General features: G+C 47.0%; 2 protein-coding genes across 2 annotated transcripts; one reads left to right on the forward strand and one right to left on the reverse strand.

The window, feature by feature from the left end:
- The first annotated feature begins 812 nt into the window (after window positions 1-812).
- On the forward strand, window positions 813-4,024 carry ASPHD1 (aspartate beta-hydroxylase domain containing 1). The gene is made up of 3 exons (XM_040463210.1): window positions 813-1,864; window positions 3,109-3,222; window positions 3,754-4,024. The coding sequence occupies exons 1-3, from the start codon at window positions 985-987 to the stop codon at window positions 3,861-3,863; spliced, it is 1,104 nt and encodes a 367-aa protein (XP_040319144.1). The 5' UTR covers window positions 813-984; the 3' UTR covers window positions 3,864-4,024.
- A 146-nt stretch (window positions 4,025-4,170) lies between these two features.
- KCTD13 (potassium channel tetramerization domain containing 13) lies at window positions 4,171-17,499 on the reverse strand. Its single transcript, XM_040463211.1, has 6 exons — window positions 17,071-17,499; window positions 15,595-15,764; window positions 7,718-7,807; window positions 7,576-7,628; window positions 6,720-6,915; window positions 4,171-4,995 (listed from the first exon to the last, which is right to left on the reverse strand). The coding sequence occupies exons 1-6, from the start codon at window positions 17,312-17,314 to the stop codon at window positions 4,759-4,761; spliced, it is 990 nt and encodes a 329-aa protein (XP_040319145.1). The 5' UTR covers window positions 17,315-17,499; the 3' UTR covers window positions 4,171-4,758.
- Between the last annotated feature and the right edge of the window lie 5,280 nt (window positions 17,500-22,779).

The raw sequence follows: 22,779 nt of genomic DNA on the forward strand, positions 1-22,779 counted from the left end.
TCTCGGCCGAGCCGGAGCGGGCCCGGCCCCCAGCACCGCCGGCGATTGGCTGAAGCCACCCTCACTATCAATCAGCCTCCCGCCGGGGGCCGGCTCTAGTGAAGGCGGAGGGGGAGGGGAGTCACAGGCCGACTGGTCAAGGGATCTGCAGACCTATGGACGGGCCGCAGTGTCCCTGTCCTCAGTCCGCGAGCGCCGGCCTTGTCCATCAGTCCGCGCGCCCGCCCCGCCCCTTGCCTTGCCACGCCCCTCCTCAGCCCCCGCCCCTCCTTTTCGCATTGCGGGTCGGCTGGAGGTTGGCACAGTGCCCCCTGCGCCCCACGTGGCGCCCCGTCGGGGCGGGGAGGCAAATCTGGAGACGACCCCCCCCTCCCCCCCATCCCGGCTGAGATGCGGCTGCCACTGGGTGGGGGCGGGGGTAGCTAAGCTGAGAGGACTGTGGGGATGGGTGACGTCAGGGTGAGTGGGAGCCAAGGAAGGAACGAGTAGGAGAGAGGGAGGGAGGGGGGAGAGAGAGAGAGAGAGAGAGAGAAGACCCGCGGGTCGGGTCGAGTGAGAAGCGAGGGCAGAGGGGAGAAGGGGGAGGAAGGAGAGAGAGAAGCCGCTGCGGAGGACGACTGGTTGCGGGTTCCCGGGGCTGCGGGTCCAGGTGGGGTAGGAACTGCTGTCCGGGGAAGCTAGAAGGGAGGGAGAGCTTAAAGAGGGGCGGGGAGGAGAGGGAAGAGAGGAGAAAGGAGAGGGGGAGACAGAGAGAGTGGGGAAAGGAGAGGCTGAAGGGGAGAGAGGAAACTGCCGGAAGGAGAAAGGAGAGGGGGTGGGGGAGGAGGAAGAGGAGAGTGTTGAAGGAGAAAAAAGAGGTAGAAGGAGAGAGAGATAGAAGGGAAGAAAGAGAAAGGAGGGTTGGAGGTATTTGAAGGAGGTGAGAAAGAGGGAGCTAGAAGGTGAAGAGAAGACCTCAGAAGGAGACAGAACCAAGAGTGGGAAATGTGGAGGGGAAACAGCCCAGGGGGTAACCCTGGAGCAGCCACAGAGGGAACCGGTGGAGAACTGGGGGGACAGGGGAACTGGGGTCTGGAAGATGCCCCAGGCCTCCTGGCCAGGGCCTCCCTGCCCATCGTGCCTGCGTGGCCATCGCCCCTGGCCTCCTCAGCCCTTACCGTGCTCCTTGGAGCCCTCACTTCCCTTTTCCTCTGGTACTGTTACCGTCTGGGCTCCCAAGACATGCAGGCCCTGGAGGCTGGGGGTCGGGCTGGGGGTGTCAGTGGAGGGCCTAGGGGGTGCTCTGAGACTGGCAGGCCAAGCCCTGGGAGCTCTGGGGAGCCTGGGGAAGGACTCAGGACAGAAGGCCTAGTGAGCCGTCGCCTGCGGGCCTATGCCAGGCGCTACTCCTGGGCGGGCATGGGTAGGGTGAGGAGGGCAGCTCAAGGTGGTCCAGGCCCTGGGGGAGGGCCAGGGGTCCTGGGCATTCAGCGCCCAGGCCTGCTTTTCCTGCCAGACCTGCCCTCAGTCCCCTTTGTGCCACGGGATGCCCAGCGGCATGATGTGGAGCTCCTGGAGAGCAGCTTCCCTGCCATTTTGCGGGACTTTGGGGCTGTGAGCTGGGACTTCTCAGGGACAACTCCTCTGCCTCGGGGCTGGTCCCCACCCCTGGCCCCTGGGTGCTACCAGCTCCTGCTGTACCAAGCAGGCCGGTGCCAACCCAGCAACTGCCGCCGGTGCCCGGGGGCCTATCGGGCACTGAGGGGGCTGCGGAGCTTTATGAGTGCCAACACCTTCGGCAATGCTGGCTTTTCTGTCCTCCTGCCTGGGGCCCGGCTTGAGGGTCGCTGTGGGCCCACCAATGCCCGGGTCAGATGCCATCTGGGTAAGTAGATGCTGCCTACAGACAACCTCTTTGCCTCCACGATTCCTCCTCCAGACTTTTCTCTGCCACCAGAGCTTTCTACACTATGGTTCTGATCATGCCTCTCTTCTCAGAAATCTTCCATGACTCCCTGTTGCCCACAGCAGCATTTCCTGAGCTTCAGTTACCTGCGAACCATCTTCATAAGCTTTGCCATGGTCATTTTCCACCTGTACTGTTTTTCTCGATACTGATTCTCCCTACATTTTGTCTCGCTTATTTAAAAGGAATCTTTAGAGAACAATGATAATCAGTATTACTTGCTCCAAATAGAAAGGACTCATAAAAACAAATTTAAACTTAAAGAAAGAAGCAAGCTTTAAAAATCCCAGCTAAATACTCTAGTCTCTCTGAGGCTGAAGCCTCCACTCTGTTCCTTTAGAAGGGAGCAGTGTTGGTGGGGTGTTAAAGTTATGGTAGCACCAAACTGAGATTCTCTTCATGTTTTAAAAGCTGAAAGAAAATGGAAAAGGAAACATTTTTTGTTATTTAATGTGCTGTTACTTAAAACCTTGTTTTGCCTAAAAGCATTTTGTGTGCTACCAGTTTGACATGTCCTTCACTTCGAAGCACACCGGTCTCAGGATCAAGTCCAGATTCCTTCTCTCCTCATCTCCCACCAGTTCCCTTCCTCCCCTTCCCTCCCACCATGTGTTAAATCATGAGAGCTTTCTGGCTGATCCTGGCAGATGCCACACTCATGCTATCCTCAGTCTAGAATCTCTTTCTCCCTTATCACCTCCTGGAAAAATCCTACTCAGCCTTCAGGACTCCACTTTCAAGTGCCGCACTGCCTCTGGGAGGTCTATTCCCCATCATTGGAGTTGGTGCCCACTTTTCTCACAGCACTCTACTGTGTTGTGGTCCTGGGGCCAAAGTGGATCCATCAGTATTATACTAATGAGGGCCAAGCACACATTAAGTAGCTTCTTGAGTTAAATTGGCAGAAGCCCAAGAAAAGCTGCCACTTCCTCCAGGGAGCCTTCCCTTTTCTCTGAAACAAATATTGTGATTTGCACTGCCTTTCCTGTATCTCCCAGCACTTCAGCTGCTACTATATCGTAATTACATTTGGTTTACCTTCCAGACAGCAAAGAGGGACACTACATGGGGTGCTTAAGACTTGCAATTCTGCATTTTGACTAAATGGGGTGGGCCCATTTGATGGAAGCAGGGGTGTTGGATGCCTGGGTCTCTTTCCACAGGCCTGAAGATTCCTCCTGGCTGTGAGCTGGTGGTCGGGGGAGAGCCCCAGTGCTGGGCTGAAGGACACTGTCTACTGGTGGACGACTCCTTCCTGCACACAGTGGCTCATAATGGTAATGGGCTCCCGTTCTGCTAGGAGGGATGAGAGACTGAGTGAAAGGGAATAGAGACTGCAGAATCAAGCCCAACCTGCTTCCTGTCCTAGCACCATCATTTTCCAGCTGCATGACCTTGAACGAGTCCTATAACCCCCAAACACCTGTGAAATGGGGCGATCACCTTCTTCATTGGGTGACTGCAAGGATTAAATAAGTTAATGTAGGTGCATAGCCAAGTGGTTAACAGCACAAGAGTCTGGGCCTGAACCACCTGGGTTCCAGTCCTACCTCTGGCACTTACTAGCTGTGTGATCTTGCGCAGGTTATTTAATCTCTCTGTGCCTCAGTTACTTTGTATAAAACGGGAATAATTGTGGTACTGACCCTCGTTTGTTCTGATGATTAAGAGTTAACACATACAAGGGGTTAGAACAATGCCTGGCACTTATTTACAAAGTGTTTGCTGTTAGGAGCACCTGGCGAGTGCTCTGGCATGTAAGTAATTAATGTCAGCTGCTCTCTTGTCTCCATCCCCATGTGCCCTAGGCTCCCCAGAAGATGGGCCTCGAGTGGTCTTCATCGTGGACCTTTGGCACCCCAACGTGGCTGGGGCTGAGCGCCAGGCCCTTGACTTTGTCTTCGCACCAGACCCTTGAAGGAAGGGGCTCCCTTCAGACATCTGGGCTGGAGAGATGCTGCACTCAGGGATGGCTTGAGTGGTAGCCAGGACCGCCTCTCCACTGCAGGGGGTGGGGTGGGGCTGCGGGTGGGAACGGACCAGCCAACACTGAAATACAGATTTTAAATCCTCTCCTAACTCCTGACTACCTTTTTCTAGCTACCAGCCCAGTTCAAGGCTTTGGGCAGGAGCTCCTGGCCTGTCCCATCCAACTAACCAAGTACCTCCTTAACACAAGCCATCTCCCCGATCCTCTCCCTCAGAGCCAGCACCAGACCCTCAACTCAACTTTATTCCAATAATTTAATAGAAAATTAAAATAAATAATATGAAATAGATTGAGAAGATGGCTGAGCTGGTGCAAGCCCAGGCCAGCCTAGTACAAAGTTAAGGAGGTGGGGGGGGGGGGGGGGGGGGGGGAAGGACGAGGGAGGGAAACTACCCTGCACGGTGGTGGGAAGGTGGTTCATTAAGGGCTGGCTTGACACTTTGGCGTGTACTATGTGCTGAAAAAGCGGGGGGGGGGGGGGGGGAACGGGGGGGGGAGAGAGAGAGAGAAGGGGAGAAAGGGAGTTCTAAATCACTCTAAACCAGCTGATGAGGGAAGAACAGGACAAGAATGGGATAAGGGAACAAATGCAGGCCTTCTGAAGGGCTCTGACCTAGGGAGGGGGCTGGAATGTACCGTGCTGTTAGCAGTGAGGTGGGAATGAATGGAAAAGGGCCACAGTGAACTGTACCATGCGATGAAGGGACAGAAGATGGGCCCACGACTTGGCCAGCAAAGCCGGGGCAAAGGTATGGGAAAAGGAGGGAAAGAGAGAGGAACTGGGTTCCAGTGGCAGGAGGAAAACGGGGAGAAAGGTCAAAGGTCAGTCCTTGAAGACAATCTGTTGGCCATGAGGACGCTCGTCGTGGGTGATGTGGCGCCGGACATGGATCCTGCGGACACGGTGCTCTCGGTTCTCCTCATCCTCCCCTCGGCCTGCCCCACCACCTCCAGCTGCACCCCCTGTGGCCTCCAGGAGGGCTGGGTCTGGGCCCCGGGGAGTCTCGTAGATCAGGATGTTCAAGGTCTCCTCAAAGATCCGGGCCTCTGGGAACTCCACCTGCAAAAGGCCAGCAACCCCCAGCTCCAACCCTCTGATCCAGATACACAGACGTGCCCCTCCCCCAGCTGGCCCTGCACTGGCACACCCCTGGGCCTTTGCAATCACAGGTTCTTTGGCCTGGACTATCTTCTTTGCAAATTTTTTACTCAGCAAAGTCTTACTTATCCTTCAAGGTCCAGCTCTAAAGTCAGGCAGAGTTAATTTGTTTTCTCTCCTTTGCTGCCAAGTCTCTTGGTATGTTCTTTCATTTGACAAATTTTTACTGAGTGACTGCACTGTACCAGGCATTGTTCTAGACATTGAGAAGATAGCAGTGAACTAAACAAAGTTTCTATCTGCAGGAAGTTTACATTCTAGGGGGAGGACACAGACATACAAGTAATAAAAAGGGGGCGGGATTGTCATGGCCAGGAATGTTACAATTTTAGAGAGGGAGTTCAGAGAAAGTCTCGTGGAAAAGGTGACATTGAACCAAGAGACAAAGGAGGAGGGAAGGAGCCGGGCAGATAAGCAGAGAAAGAGCAGTCTGGGGAACAGGCAACAGCAAGTGCAAGAGCTCTGGGGCAGGAGTGCACTTAGTATAGTAAGGAGGGAGGCAGTGGAGAGAGTGGAAAGGAGTGAAGTGAGGAAGTGATGGAGGGTCTCTTTGTGTGGCCTGGAGGGATATAACTAACTCTTAACAAGCTGCATTCTCATTACTGGTTTATCTTGTTTTCCCAATTACAGTGGAAACTTCTTAGAAGGTGGATTGGTCACTCATTCATTCATGCATGCATTCAGTGAATGTTTCCTAGCTTTCGCTGTGTGGCAAGTGCCTGTCTAGTACTAGAGAGATAGGAAGAAAAGATAGACCCCCTACGCTCAAGAAGCTAACCCCTTGCTGCTGGTGTGACAGCCCCCTATCTCCGCCTCTGCCTGCTGCAGACTAAGAAGGAAGTATGATCAACTCTGGGGTTGTGGGGTTGAAAGTTCATGAGCAAAGGTGTCCCAAAGAAAGCTGTGCTTGACTTGCGTCTTAAAGATTAAGCACAAGTTCATTAGGCAGACGGGGCTGAGGAAACAGTCTAAGAAGAGGGACAGTGTGTACAAAGGTGGGGAGGTATGAGATAGCACTGGGTGCTCAGAGGGTGTATCTGAGGCTCTTCCCTCATATCAAGGGCAGAAGGAAGTAGATGCCATGACAGAGGGCTGGTACTTAACCAGACATTTCATTCACCTTGATTTGAAGCCTGGTGCAAAGCTTAGCGCAGAGTAGGTGCTCAGGAAGTTATCTGCTGATGACTGTCATGTTAATGACTCAGGAATTATACACTCACTTGTTCTAAGAGACCTGTGTGTTCTAAGGTCCTGAGGTTTTAAAAGCCTATTTTGAGTCATGGACCCTTCTGAGATTCTAACAACTATGGTCTCTCTAAATGGAAAGATGCATACACACTCCCAAACTTGCAAACCACTTCCAGATAGCCTGGAGACCCAAATGGCCTAGGTAAAGAATCCCACTGTAATCCAACACCTTCATTTCATGGCAGAGAAACAGGCCCACAGAAGTAAGGTGACATGCCCAAGGTTACAAAAGACCCTGGAACTTGGAACTGCAGCTCCTAGCTCCCAGTAACGGACTCTCCGCTGCCTGGTCTGCTGAGCTGCCTTTGTCCAGTCCAGGGTCCTGGTGCTGCCCACCACCACAGCCCTCCCTGATCAGACTCTGAACCCCTTCTGACCTTGGTCTGCTTCTTTTCCGTGGCATAGACAATGGAGGTGCAGCACACCTCGGCGATTTTGCGGCCCTGCCCGTAGAAGGACCAGCAGCAGATCTCGTCCCCCAGTACATCCTTGAGGAAAAGCAGCCGCCCATGGAAGCGCAGGGCCAGTTTGTCAAACAGCTCGATGTTCTTAAGTAGGTTGTCATCTGAAGTGCTGAGGACCAGGGGCCAGGAGGCCTCAGTACACTGGCTTCCTGCCCGCTGTTCCCCTAGCCTAGGGGCCCCCCTACCCAGCACTCTGGTCCTGCCCAGGGGTTTGGTGCCCAGCAGGGAGCTTCCTCCACCCCTGGGGCCAGGCTAAGCGGGCCTCAGGGAGGACCAGCATCTGCGGAGCAAATCCCAGCACAGCGGAGTGGCTCCCAGTGCAGGCTCTGGGGCTGGGCTGCTTCACCTAACGTCCTAGACCAGCTGCTTTTTAACTGAGTGATACCAGGAAAGCTACTTCACCTCTTGGTGCCTCAGTTCCCTCATCTGTAAAATGGAGATCACAATAGTACTGACCTCAAACGACTGTGAGGATGATGGGAGTTAATATGTGTGAAGCACTGACAGCAATGCCTGTTACGGAAAAGCACTTAGTAAATGCCAGCCATTATCATCTAATCCTCACCTCAAGCCTGTTTACTGGTGATCACATTGAAGCTCAGGAATGAAAATGACCTGCCCAAAGTGCCCAGTGGGTAAGTGGCAGAGCTGGAACCCTGATCTAGGCAGGCCTTCTCTTTGTCCCTCTGTCCCTCCCCATGGGCCCAGACCTGGGGTGTGCTTGAGCTCAGGACTCCACCCGGTGCACCTCCCGCCCCGTGGTGGTCACCTGGTGTAGGAGTACTTGTTGTTACTGCGGTTGTGCAGGAGCTTCACCACGGGCTGTTGGCGGAGAGAGCATGGAGAAGGGTGGGGGTCAGGCTGCAAGGAGAGGCCCCCGGCCTCCACCCTACAGGGCTCAGGGGCCTCACCTTGGAGGTGCTGGCCAGGAGCTGCTGCTCCTCCCGGGGAGATGTCACCGTGGGGATGAGGCACAGCGGGGACAGGTTCTCCCTTTTTTGCTGGAGAAGAAGCGGAAGGTGGTTAACAGCACAACCAAAGGTCACTCACTCCCCCACTTAAAAGCTGTCAAAAGTTGTTGTTGCCTTTGGGGAAAAAAATTCAGACTCCTTAGTGGTCCACAAAGCTCTGCAGGATTCAACCTCTCCGATCTCATCTCTACCACTCTCCCCTACTTGCTGGGCTTCAGCCCCACCCATAGCTGTTCCTTGTGCCCACCCAGGTGTTTGCTGTTCCCACTGCCTGGAATGGTCTACACTGTTGTATGTATGGCTGGCCCCTTCATACCATTAAGATAACTCAAACAGTACCCCCCAGAGGGTGCTGGTCCAATTCCTGAAGCCCCTGACCACTACTAGAGTAAAGTAGGCTCCTCTACTTCCTTTTCACATTAACAGCTCATTCTTCATGGCTCTTAGTTCTTCACATTTTCTCACTTTGGGGTATGTTTGCTTATGATCTGGTCTCTTCTCACCTAGGGAATTCCTAGTATACAGTGGATGCTCAGTGTCTGTTCAATAAATGAACTTGGTTGGGTGGGATGAGGTCTGAGGCAAAACCAGATACATGGGCTTCTTTCCTCTTTCCTGTCTTTAAGAATCTTTATGCCAAAACCCCTCTCACCTCTCTCAACCAGAAGATCTCTTAACTAGAAATTCCAGAAGATTTTTAAAAATTAGGGCACCTGGGTGGCTCAGTCAGTGAAGCGTCTGACTCTTGGTTTTGGCTCAGGTCATGATCTCACCCGGTTCATGTGTTTGATCCCCACATCGGGCTCCGTGCTGAAAGCGCAGAGCCTGCTTGGAATTTCTCTCCCCTCTCCTCTCTCTCAAAACAAACGAACAAACAAACAAACATTAAAAGAAAAAAAACTCATATGACTTTTTCTAAAATTAACATGGAAAAATAAAAGTCTATTATTAGGTCAATTTTTAAAAAGAACCAAGAGAAAAGACTGACTCTATCATATATTAATGTATTCTACAAAGCCATACTAAAGAAAACAGTGTGGTTTTGGTTTGGGGGAACAAACAAGAAACCAATGGAACACAACAGAGAGTTTGGAAACAGGCTGGTATATATATGAAAACATATTTATAAAGAGGACACCACATATCAGTGGGGGCAAGTATGAAGTATGTATTGGTTATTGTTGTGTAATGAACTATCTCCAAACTTGGCAGCTTAAATCAACAATAAATATTTATTACCCTAGTGTCTGTGGGTCAAGGATTCAGGAGTGGCTCAGATGGGTCGTTTTGGCATAGGGGTGTCCCTTGAGGTTGTAGTCATGTCACCCAGTGCTGCAGGAATCTGAAGACATGCCTGATTTGGACGGTTTGTGTCTGAGAAAGCTTATTCATATGGCTGGCAAGTTCATGCTGGCTGTCGGCAGGAAACATCTCATCCCTGTCATCTGGACCTCTCCATAGGGTTGCTTGAGTGTCCTCACAAAATGGCAGCTGGCTTCTCCGGAGCAGATGATCCGAGAGACCAAGGTGATGGGCTCAATGTCTTTCATGACCTAGTTTTGTCAGCTCTGTTCAGTGTGGAAGGAAACTACATGAAAGAATGAATACTAGGGAATAAGAATCACTGGGGACTGCCTTGGAGGCTAACTAACTCTACAGGCCACCTTCTGGCTTTGATTCAACTCCTTCCCATTGAAAAACACACTTCCTCCCTCCCAAGATCCCCCAAAGTCTCATCCTATTTCAGCATCACTTGAAGTACAGAATCTTGTTATCTAAGTCAGTGTAGGTTGGGATGAGGCTCCTTAGGTGTAGTTCCTTAAGTACAGCTCTGTAAACATTTCCACTCTATCTGAAGACCTGTGAACTAAAGAGACCACTCATCTCTCCCATATACCTACTATGCAGTGGTGGAACAGGCATTAGCACAATCACCGGGGCACTCTCGTTCAAACGGTTGGGGAGGAGGTAGGTGGCACACGGAAGTCACTGTTTCGTATCAATTCTGTAATCCAGTTGGAGGAATACTGGGAGCTCTCTGATGCCTACTCTTATTCAGAAATGATTCTCTATGGCTCTTGGCTCTGCCCTGAGTCATCCTTCCTTTTCCATGAAAGATAATCCATGCTCGCAGCTCCATGGTTTCCTGCCAGTAGAACTCTGGGGGTCCAAAGGTCTTGAACGGTCTGTCACTTTTGGTCCAAGCTGGCAGTGTTTCTGCCAATAGAATTCTCTTAAAAACTTAATGGGTGTCTTGTGAGTCTTGGGGTTCAGTTCATTAGACAAATGCCACACCCACAAATCTTCGTGAGATAAGCTGTCCTCTACTTTGGGCTTGTGCTGAGACTGCTGAGGGGTAACACCCTTAAGTTTCTTAGAAGCACTATTATTTGATTCAAAGGTTCTCTGAGGCATCTTCTTGGATATTTCTGAAGTCTTAACAAAGGATTTTACAATCATATCCTCAGTTTCATCTTTAGATCATGTTTTACTGAGAATGCCCTATATTTGATCTTTGCCTGGAAGCCATTTGTTAATTTTAACATCATGCGTTACCTGGAAAGGCTGGGGACTTTCAAACCCAGTAATACCTGGCTCCTTTGTGTTCAATTGTTTTTCCTCTTGCTTACCCTCTCCTCTTCTATTTTACTATCAGCAACAATAAACCCAGTGGCACCTTCAACATTCTTTCTGGAAATCTCTTTAGCTAACCACCCAGATCATTAGGTACATTTTCCACTTTCTACATTACTGTAGGAGACAGTGTTGTTAAACTTCTGCCACTACATAACAAGGATCCCCTTTACACCAGTTTCCAGTAACATTTTCATCCCAGCAGCCTACTCCAAGGTCATCAGACTTCTGTGAACAGACCCTCTCAAGCTCTTTAGGCTTTTATTAATATTCTCCTCAAAGCCATGCCAGCTTGTGCCCACTTCCCAGTTCTAAAGCCACTCCTACACTTTAGAGTTTTGTTACCACAGAACCCCACTCCAGATACCCAATCTGTTCTCTATTGCTGGGTAATAAATTACTACAAATTTAGCAGCTTACAACAATAAACATTTATTATCACACAGTTTCGGTGGATTGGGAACTTGAGATCACCTTAGCTGGGTGGTCCTGGCCCAGGGTCTCTCATGAAGTTGGAGTCCAGACATTGGCCAGGGCTGTAGTTATCCGAAGACTGGACTGGGCCTAGAGAATCTGCTTGAGATAGTTCACCCATATGGCTGGGAGTCTGTGCTGGCTATTGGCTGAAACTGGCTATTGGCTTCAGTTCCTCACCAAGTGAACCTCCCTTGTCCTCGTGTGGCAGCTGGCTTCCCCCAGAGTGAGTGACCCGAGACAGGCAGAAATGGCAATGTCTTTTATGACTTGGCTTTAGAAGTCACACACCATCACTTCTGCAATATCCTACTGATTACATAGGTCAGCCCTATTCAGCGTGGAAGGGGACTAAACAAGAGCATGAATAAGGAGGAAGTAAGAATTGCGGGTGGGCATCTTGGACACTGGCTACCACAGAATATTTAGTAGGTGGCATTGGGAAAACTAGTTCACTCTATGGAGGACAAAAAATAGTTAAATCCCTTCATAATTTACATTTATAACAGTGAATTCCATTTAGACCCATATATGAAAGATAAAACCATAAAGCTAATAAAAGATGTAGAATGGAAAAAACAAACAAACAAAAAACCTTTTTAAGCAAGACCCTGAAAGGATATACCATTAAGGGGGGAAATAAGGAGCGGGGAGGAATTTGACATTAAAAATCAAGAATTTCACAGGAAGCCTGGGTGGCTCAGTCAGTTAAGCAGCCAACTTTGGCTCAGGTCATGATCTCACAGTTCATGAGCTCGAGCCCTGCATCAGGCTCTGTGCTGACAGCTCAGAGCCTGGAGCCTGCTTCGGATTCTGTCTCCCTCTCTCTCTGTCCCTCCCCCACTCACACTCTGTTTCTCTCTTTCTCTCTCTCAAAAAAAATAAACATTAAAAAAAAATCAAGAATTTCTCCAGTTAACAACGGAAAACGTGACTTTACAAATAACCCCAGGTCATAATGTTGAAGGAATAATAACAATTATAATTACTCCACAACTCTAATGAAACTACTGATTCACATAAGGATTCTCAACTGGTGTGTGGTTGATAACTGCCATTCACACAGTGCATAAACATTACACAGATTGCTTTACAGCTGGCATGAAGGAAGTGTAACTTTAATGGAGGGATCTGACCATTATCTGAATCTAGGAGCCAATTCTGAGCATTACCAATGATGGGTCATATTAACAATATTATGGGTCACTTCATATAATACAGTATGAAATACATAAAATTACCTACAATGTATTCTAACCAAAATGTTTAGTGTCAAGTCTTTAAATCTACAGTCTAGTTTACAGAAAACTCAGAATAGGGTAGAGTAACAAACCAAATGACACCACAGGTAAACAACCACACAAATTTGGAAAGTGGGTCACTGTGCAAGACAGCTGGTAGTCTCTTTAACAAGTCAGCATGAACAAAAAAGGGATGGTTTTCGGCTGGAAGAAGACTTAAAGAACATAATAACCAGATGTAATGCAAAGATCTAGACTGGATCCTGGTTTAGATGAGTCAGCTATAAAAGATGTTTCTAGGGGCGCCTGGGTGGCGCAGTCGGTTAAGCGTCCGACTTCAGCCAGGTCACGATCTCGCGGTCTGTGAGTTCGAGCCCCGCGTCGGGCTCTGGGCTGATGGCTCAGAGCCTGGAGCCTGTTTCCGATTCTGTGTCTCCCTCTCTCTCTGCCCCTCCCCCGTTCATGCTCTGTCTCTCTCTGTCCCAAAAATAAAAATTAAAAAAAAAAAAAAAAAAAAAGATGTTTCTGGAACAAATGGAGAATTTGTATACCCTGGATGTTAGATAAGAAAAAATTTTATTGACATGGAAAGATGGCAATTATTAACAAATAAACAAAAAAAACAGACTACAAAACAGCACATACAGCACGACCATAATTTGGCGCGCGCACACACACACACACACACACACACACACGAATAGACCCAGAAGGATATTTGGTGCTTTTATTTTTTTTGATTATCTGTGTTTTCTAAATTTCTACAATACATATATATACTGCTTTAAAAATAATAAATGGTTATAATAAAAAAAAATCAAGGATTTCTATTCAACAACAGATGCCACAGACAGGTGACATTTCAAGAGAAAATACTGGCCACAATTAAAACTGACTAGAAATTACCTGAAACAGATTTTCTCAACTAGGATTCCTCACCCAAATCGCAAACCCAGCAAATAAATAATTTGAGTAACTATTTTCTCAATTCTTCCAAGGATGATAAGCAAATAGTACCATTCTAGCTGCACAGGAGGAGAATAAACTTATTATGTACAATATATGCCTTAGGGCTTAATTCTCCCCAGGAACTAAACTAAAATATGCAAGGATCTTCTGCAAAGCAACAAGAAAAAGATAGGAAACTCAGTAGAAAATTTGGTAAAGAATATGAATAGGCAATTCACAGAATGGGAAACCAAAAAAGTGAGTTAAGCATATGAAAAGATGCTCAATTCATTAGTAATCAGAGGCATGCAAATTAAAATGAGATCACTCCATACGAATCAGATTTGCAAAATTAGAACACTGGATGATGCTGTGTGTGGTTGAGAATATGCAGAAACGAGATCCCTTATGCATTGCTGATCAAGAGTATAAAGTGCTACAGTCAATGGGGAGAGTAATCTGATGATACTTGCTGAAATTTATTTGTATGTGTTCTGTGACCCAGCAATTCCACTCCCAAACATGAGAAACCCTGGCCCAGGATCCACACTCACAGTGGCAGGTGGCACTGTTTGTAGGGGAAGGAAGTAGGAGGCAATCTAGGTCTCCAACCTCAGGGGAATGTATAAATAAAATATGGTGAATACAAGCCATAGATTCTTGTGCAGCAGTCAGAAGTAAAGAACTAAATGTACATATAGCAACATGAATAGATCTTGAAAAAAGTGTTCAAACAGAAAACACAATCAATAGCTCAATGCCATTTATGGATATTTAAAATGTACATATATAAAACAATGCTTTTAGCTTTTCAAGGGTACAAACATAATCCAAGTATATGTATCAAAACATTAGAATTGGAGGGCTATCTATGGGTCAAAGGGAAATGGGCAAGGGACTGGGAATGACAGGGAAAAAGTAAAAAGAGAAAAGATTTGTATACACCAATAATGATTAAGTACCACACACTGAGGAGTATGATGAACTCAATTCTCTAAACCCAAATCTTAACAACAAAAACAAAACCTCCAGGCAAACAAGAAAACTCTGAGTGGGGTGAGGATGGGAATGGTGTCAGGGAAACCTGGAAAGGAGGCAGCTGGAGTACAGAGGAAAAAGCACTGCACCTGGGAATCCGAGCTCTGCAGCTTACTGGCTCTTTGACCTCGAAGGCATCCCCAACTTCCCTCCTTTATGTCAAACAGGAGGTACAAGATGTACACACAAATAGATAGCAGAATTGCTCCTGACACACAGTGGGTGTGAGGTAACACTGGATAAATGTAGAACTACAGAGCAGGAACCCACTTTCAAGATCATTTAATGCAATGGTTTTCAAACTGCAAGTGGTTACTCATTAGTGGGTCATGAATAAGTTTAATGGGTCCCAAAAAGCATTAAAAAGAGAACAGAATATATCAGTGTGTATTTCACTAAAAGTATCTTTTCATAAAACTCTTATTTAAGTTATATATATGTGAGTATAAAATGCATTTTTTCTTCTATGGGATGCAGTTTGAAAAACATGGATATTGCCCAAAGGAACTCTATATTTTTGGATTTCCAGAACCAGTAAGTATTCACTAAGACAACAGAAAATTGTTAATAGTTGCCACTTTTTAACACATAAAGGGCATTAAAAAAAAACCTCATTATCTCCTATTAATATTGTATCATAAAAGAAAGGACATGTTTAACATTGTAAAAGTAGAACAGAATAAAAGGCTTATGTAAAACTCACTACACTGTACATATTTTTCTTGTTTCCCTATCTTTTGGAACATGAGGACAGAATACCAGAGGTAGGAACTGATTCAATCAAGGTCGTTCAGTGAGCTGTGGGAGAGGTGACACTTAACCCACAGGTCCTGGCTATGCTTTCTATCTCCTCAGAATCCTAAGAGATCCATAGAAGAGAAGCCCAGCAGTTGGGGCTCTGGAACCCCCAACCTGTTGTATTGGGAGCAGTTCTGCTTCTAGGATTTCAACGCTATTTAAAAAAAAAAAAAAAAAAAAAGTTAAGAAAAGGAAAAAAAACCAAACCTGGTTGGAGGTGGAATGCTGCCTCCCAGGACAGAACCAAATCACACAGGTCACTATATTCTAGTTTAAATTAGTTTTTTGTTTTTGTTTTTTCCTAGTGGCACATGGAGTTATTTAAGATTTCTGAGCAAGGAGGAGAAGAGATTGGGATTGTGTTTAAGGATCATTATTCAGGTGGTAGTGTGAGAGCTCCATTAGCCAGGTAGGAACAGCAAGCAGGGAGCAGTTATTTAACAACTGCATTAGTCCTGGCATGAGGTGGTGAAAGAGGTCCTTCTTGAGGCAGCAGGGATACAGTGGAAAGCACCCCCAAATTTTCTGTGGTCATGACCAGTCACAGCCAGGCCACAGGCAGCATCTCGGACAGTACCCCATACGCCTCTTCTCTCTCTCTCTGTTTTTTAATGTCCTAGTATCTAACTGCTTGGGCAGCTCTCCCAGGGACACGGGCATAGGGTGGGACCCAGGGACCCTCACCTGCAGTGCTAGCTGGCAGTCCTCAATCAGGCCCTGTACCAGGTAGTAGCGCGCTTCGCCTAGTAGCTCCCCCAGCTCTCTGGTACTCTCAGGCAGTGGCACGGACCCATCCCGCAGGTAGTTGAGGATTGTACCAAAGTGACGGCCGCTCCGGTCAATCAGCACCCAACCTGGTGGGGTGGAGAGAGGCAGGAGGAAGGCTGGCTTTGCAGGTGGCTCCGGAGCTACTAAACTTTTATGAAAAACAGATTTTCCCTCTTCGAGTCTGAATACTGATCTGTCTCAGACTGCTGCCATCCCCAAGAACATCCCTTTTAAAAATCTCCAGTGAGTTCTCCCATAGGCCCCTTTTTAACAACATATTGCAGACACAGAGAATTAACTCCCTTCCAAGTCTGTCCCATGTTGAAAAAGCTCTCACCGTGAGAAAGTTATTACAGATTACCGTATCAACAAACTCTAACCTTTGGTGTTAATTCTGACCATCCTACTTAATTAAAATGCCTACCCCATCCTCCAGTTCACTACCATTTTAACCTTTATATTATTCATAGAACTTATTACTATCTGCAATTACATGTATTTTTTGCATGTGTACTTGCTCCTTATTTTCCTCCTGCTCCCACAAAAAAAGTAAAGTCCACAAGACTAATCTTGTTTGATTCATTTACCAAAGTATCTCGGACACTAACTGATGCTTTACAAATAATTGCTGAATAAATACATTCTTCAATTTCAGATATTTGAAGACTGAACTCCACCTCTGAAATTTTAATTCTCCTGCTCTTACAATCCTCATTATATCCCTCTAAATCCCCCCCGCCCCTCACAAAAACTTTAAGGTTCCACCGGGGCATGTGTGTCCAACCCTGAAGGCAACACTCCAAGAACGTAAGGTTCACCTGCCAAAGAGAACTGTCCACCCTCCATTCTGGTGTCCCTGGCAAACCCAAAGCAGCCCTTTTCTACAATCTGCATTTACAGATGAATCCCTAGAGTGTACAGGGACCTGTGTTACAGGAACACGCTAACAGACAACTCCTCCCGGCTGGTGGTTAGCAGTGCTGAGGTAGAGAGGCAAACATAAGGCTAAGCAGTTAGAAGGAACCTGAAGGTTGCCTGGAAGGGCGCTGCTGGCAGAAGGGCTGGTTCCCAAGTCGTTTGGGCAGAGGAGTAAAGGGTGGGAGAATTGGAGGGAAGTGATAATAAAAATTCTGAAGTGACATGTTGAATCACAACCGTAGCACCTGTTGCGGGGGGGAAGTGATGTTCCATAAACATTGGTTATTTGCAGGGGGTGAAGGACTGAGGGAGATTATGGATGAGAAAGGGGAGATAAGACGGGATGTGGGGCTGGAGGGAGGTGAATAAGAGTTGAGTGGACGATAGAGACGAGAGAGGGGGTAGGAGGAGACTGGGCGAAGAAAGGCAGACGGGGATCTGGAAGACCACACAGGTGAGGGCGGCGCGGCGTACCTCCCGCATCGGTGAGCACCTCTGCGCGGCCGCTGAACATGGCCTTGAGCATGGTGTCCTGTCCCGTGAGGGTGCGCAGCGTGGTGTAGTGCAGCGAGCCGCCCACGTTCAGCTTCACGTACTTGCTGTTCGGGGTCAGCGGTTTCAGACCGTAGGCGGCGGAGCCAGGCTCGAGACCCGAGGGCTTAGGCGCTTCCAAGGACGGGGCCTCGGCCGCCGCCGGGCCCGAGGCCTCGGCCGACATGCCGGGGAGTGGCGGCGGACGGCTATCCTAGGCTCTCTCCGCACCCTTCGGCGGCTCCCAAGTACCCGGAGACCCAAGCCCTCGGGTCACACCACCCGGCCCGCGCGACCTCACGCCGCCGCTACTCGGCGGCACTGACCCTCAGCTCCATCGCGCCGATACCGCCCGGAAGCCGGGGCCAAGCAACTGCGCAGGCGCCTCAAGGTCCCGCCCCCGACCTCGCGGGCCGGCGGTGCGGAGCATGCGTGCTGGCCTTGGGCCCGGTTGGGAGACAGCGCTCCGCCTATGGCGGGGCGGGGCCTTGTGCAAGGTGGGCGCCCCTCCGCGAGCCGGGGACCCTGAGTGTAGGAGGCTTCCCCCACCCACTCCCCTCCCCCCCGGTCGCGAGTCTGCCGTGGAAAACGAGGTCTCCTCCGCGTCGTTGGGTCTCTGCCCTCAGAGCGCTTCGTGGGCGTGAAGGGCAAGGTTTCCCGCCTCCCATCGCCGCATTTTTGACAAACTGAGAAGAGCTGCGAACAAAGCACCAAGGGAAATTCTTACAAGAGACTGCTGTGAGGTGGCCTTCTAGAGGAGGTGACAGGAGTGCTAGGGCATGCAGGGTGTGAGTAGGTAAGGTCTAGAGGGAGTGCGTCCCTGAGGAGGTGATGCGGGGCCGAAGCAGAGAAGACGCGGCCACGTGGAGGTGTGAGGGACAAGAGTTTCGGGCTGTGGGAAGGGCACAAACACAGACTCCAGGCCAGAACGCGCTTGGTGGTTTTGAGGAGCAGAATGAATGTCAAGGGTGGCTGCCGCAGCCAGGCAAGGGTCTCAGAATCACGGCTGATGTCACGAGACAGCCAATCCTGAAAGAAAGAAGGAATAAGATCGGAACACCTTGTTGACAAGAGCGTGTGTTTTATCTGACTGAATCTACTTTCCTTCTAGAAGCTGCTACTTCAGAGATTTAATAATGGGCCTTTAATGTCTAGCAGGGAAAAACGGAGTTGTAGTTTCCACCATACCCCCAGTTCACGGAGTGATCCTAGGCAAGCCACCTCTCTCTGGGCTTGGTTCCTTTTTTGCTTAGCGAGGGGTGCAGATTTCAGTGCCCGGGGACGGGAGTGTAAATGAGTGGGGTGGGCCACTGTAAGGCACTGGGGAGTAATGGGGCCTGGGGTGACCCAAAGAGTTCATGTTTTACCAGAAGGGATTGTCGATTGTGATTTTACAAGTGTAGCTGGTGAAAAAGAGAAAAGCAGCCCATCACAGCTGAGAGCTGGTGGGCACTCTCCCTCTAGAAGCCTTGGTATTGCCAGGAGCTGGCCTAGCACTGTCAGCCGGGCTATGGTGTTGTCCTTTTGAGCGTAAACAATTTCACAGAACTCCCAACATCAGACAAAGGCAGTCTCTGATGGATTGAAAGACCGTTTCATAATCATGTCTGAACACAAAAACAAGAACATTGTCCCAACCACAAAAATGACCAAACATAACTCTCCCCGCCCCAGTTTGAGTGACTGCCTTTTTATTTTTTTACCAAGTACGGCTTTATTTTTTTTTTAATTTTTTTTCTTTCAACGTTTTTATTTATTTTTGGGACAGAGAGAGACAGAGCATGAACGGGGGAGGGGCAGAGAGAGAGGGAGACACAGAATCGGAAACAGGCTCCAGGCTCCGAGCCATCAGCCCAGAGCCTGACGCGGGGCTCGAACTCACGGACCGCGAGATCGTGACGCTTAACCGGTTGCGCCACCCAGGCGCCCCCCAAGTACGGCTTTAATCCTTGATCCGTTCCTCCTAAATTCTAGATAAGAATTAAGATAACCAAAAAGAATTATCCCTACCTCCTGACAACTTCCAACCTAGTGCAAATCTCCCGTTTCTCAAACCCTCCTTGAAAATCATCCAACACAAGCCTAAATCCTGTAATAAATAAGTCCTTCCTAACACACGCTTGCTGAGATGTCCATGATGGGGTTCCCCATGGTGTGCCATCGCCCGTTTAACTACAGGTGTGTTCCCATTGATCTTTGGCTGGAGGGCATTGTCAGAAATGGGGAATCCACAGAGATTCAGCTAAAGCCCTTACCACCGTGGACTGGAACCCTCCACTCTAGTAATAATGTACACATCTGAGATCCCTTGTGTCTCGGAGGTGCCATCCTGTCATGACCAGGAGCCAAGTTCTCACTATATTGAGCTCTAATATTTTGTTAAGACCCTTATGTGTTAGGATTATTTTGTTTTTCTTGGTATAATGTCCCCGTTGGTTTTTTGGTTATCCAATTAGATTTTTATTTTTCCTTGGTAAAATTGTTTTCAGGCTTTTTATACCTGCTATTATGGTCTGACCTCCTGTCTAGTGTTTTGAATGCCATTTGTCTATAACAGGAAACGTTTCTAGGGAAAGGACAGGTATACAGTCCTGGATGTCTAAGGGCATCACAAACCTGTTACTGCTCAAACTCTAATGATTGAACGTCACTTGTCCCTTTAAGAAGCTGGAGATGCCAACCACTCAGGGGTCATATAACTAGTTAGCATGCTGGAGTGTCATTTATTACCAGGATAAACCAGACAAATCACTCTATCAACCAATGCCCAATAAGTCTGTACTATAACGAGTCTTAGAGGCTATGAAATTCAAAAGGTATCCTCGGACCAGTGTCTTTTGGATAAACTTTGCAGCAGATTGCCATTTTAAATTGCTATAAGGTCTTCTTCCTCAGTTTTGTTTGTGTCCCTGCAAACTTCTTTGTTTCATTTCCTCTGACCAGAATCAGGACATTTTCTCTGGTCCCTGTCAATGAAAATTGGCCTTTGGCAAAGTTCTGCAGATGCAAGGTTGCACAGCATCCTTATGGATCCTTGTCTCAACTAAGAGTGGGCCAAATACCTGCTTCCTTCTCACAATTATACTAACTTGTACCCTTATCTCTCTGACACAGTCTCACTAGGGACAATTTAGAATTGCAGTGGCCCCTAACAAGATTATTTATTTGAGAGGTACCTTAGAACAAAAAAAGGAAGAAAGTCTCCTGAGGAGATTATTTGTCTTATTTGTCAAAAGGAGAGATTATTTTATGGGGTGCCTGGCTGGCTCAGTTAGTAGAGTGTGCAACTCTTGACCTCAAGATTGTGAGTTCAAGTTCCGTATTGGATGTGGAGCCTACCTAAGAAAGAGAGAGACAGAAAGAGAGAGAGAGAGGTTATTTTGTTTAACATAGGTGATTATTTCCTTTCCATACTTTGGAGATTAATAAATGCTGACTTTTTAATTGTATAGCTGTATTACATTGCCAAGTGCCTCATTTATTTTTTTTTAAATAGGCTGGAATATCATTGTGTGTGTGTGTGTGTGTGTGTGTGTGTGTGTGTATTATGTCAAAATGTGTTTTTGTTTTTTTTTTTAACATTTAAACTGTTTTCCTTCTCCTTGCAGGAAAAACATGAATTAGCCTTTTAGAGTGATAGTTTTATAGCCTTAAGTAGCTACCTCTCACTTTTTTTGCTGTCCATTTTCTTCTCTTGGAAAACTTTAGGGAATTATTCTGTTGAATGTGTGCACTCTAGAAATATCTAATCTAGTTAAACAAACATGTCTAAACTAATTGTTAAACTATATATGATTTCCTCAGTGTGCACTGAAAAGTTTATTTATGTAATAGGCTTTGTTATTATAGTACAAAATAAGAAAAGGCCTCAGTTCAAAGATAAAGGAAGAGCTTTTGGCATAATCCAATGTCTTTAAATTTAAATTTGCCATGTAAAAATAATACCAGTACGATATTTTGGTTTGTATAAGATCAGTGTCAGTCTTCTTGTGATTTAAACCTTCTTATATTTTATATTGATTTTAAAAGTTAAGTAAATTATCCTAGTTTTCAGATACTATTTTCCTTAAAATATTTTTCTTTTAAAAATAGTCACCATGTTGGGGTGCCTGGGTGGTTCAGTCAGTTGAGTGTCTGGCTCTTGATTTTGGCTCAGGTCATGATCCCAGGGTCATGGGATCGAGGTCCACATCTGGCTCTGTGCTCAGCATGCAGCCTGCTTAAGATTCTGTCTCTCTGCCTCTGCCCCTCTCCTCCTCTCTCTCTCTCTCTCTCTCCCTCCCTCCCTCCCTCAAATAAAAATAAAATAAAATAGTCACCATGCTGTACATTACATCCCCAGAACTTATCATATAATTGGAAGTTTGTACCTCTTGACCACCTTCATTCATTTCCCTTACCCCAACCCCTGCCTCTTTCAATCACCAATCTGTTCTCTGTCTCTATTAGTTTTGTTTGTTGTTGTTGTTGTTGTTTAGATTCCACATATAAGTGAAATATTATGGTGTTTCTCTTTCTTTATTTCACTTAGCATAGTGCCTTCAAGTTCCATCGATGCTGTCACAAATAGCAGAATTTCTTGCCTTTTTATGGCTGAATAGTATTCCATCGAATATACATATCAATCACATCCTCTTTATCCATTCATCTATCAGTGGACACTTGGATTGTTTCCATATCTTGGCTATTGTAAATAACCCCTTGGCTTCAATAAACATAGGGATGCATATGTCTTTTTGAATTAGTATTTTCATTTTCTTTGGGTAAATACCCAGTAGTGGAATTACTAGATCATATGGTATTTCTAGTTTTAACTTTTTGAGGAGCCTCCACACTGTTTTCCACAGTGGTTGCACCAATTTACATTCCCAATGACTGTGCACGAGGGTTCCCTCTTTTCCACATCCTTGCCAACCCTTGTTTTTTCTTGTCTTTTTGATATTAGCCATTCTCACTAATGTGGTGTGATATCTCCTTGTGGTTTTGACTTGCATTTCCCTGATAATTAGTGATGCTGAGAATCTTTTCATGTATCTGTTGGCTATCTGTATGTCTTCTTCGGAAAAATGTCTATTCAGGTCCTCTGCCAATTTTAAAGTCAGATTTTTTTTGGTGTTGTATAAGTTCTTTATATATTTCAGGTAAAAATATCATTATTGGAGTTTTTTTTAATGTTTATTTATTTTTGAGAGAAAGAGAGAGAGAGAGCAGGGGAGAGGTAGAGAGAGAGGGAGGCACAGAATCCAAAACAGGCTCCAGGCTCTGAGCTGTCAGCAACAGAGCCCAACGTGGGGCTTGAACTTATGAACCGTTGAGATCATGACCTGAACCAAAGTCGAACACTTAACTGACTGAGCCACCCAGACACCCTAATCCCATCATTGGATAGTCATTTACAAATATCTTCTTGCATTTAGTTGGTTGCCTTTTTGTTTTGTTGATAGCTTCCTTTGCTGTGCTAAAACTTTTTATTTTAGTGTAGTCTCAATAGTTTATTTTTGCTTTGTTTTCCTTGCTTGAGAAAACATATCTAGAAAAATGTTAAGGCTGGTGTCCAAGAGGTTACTGCTTTTATGTGTTCTTTAAGAAGTTTTATTATTTCAGGTTTCACATTTAAGTCTTTTTTTAAAAATTATTTTATGTTTATTTATT

The sequence above is a fragment of the Herpailurus yagouaroundi genome, unplaced genomic scaffold, assembly GCF_014898765.1.
Source record: "Herpailurus yagouaroundi ecotype Mexico unplaced genomic scaffold, PumYag 379, whole genome shotgun sequence".
Taxonomy (NCBI): domain Eukaryota; kingdom Metazoa; phylum Chordata; class Mammalia; order Carnivora; family Felidae; genus Herpailurus; species Herpailurus yagouaroundi.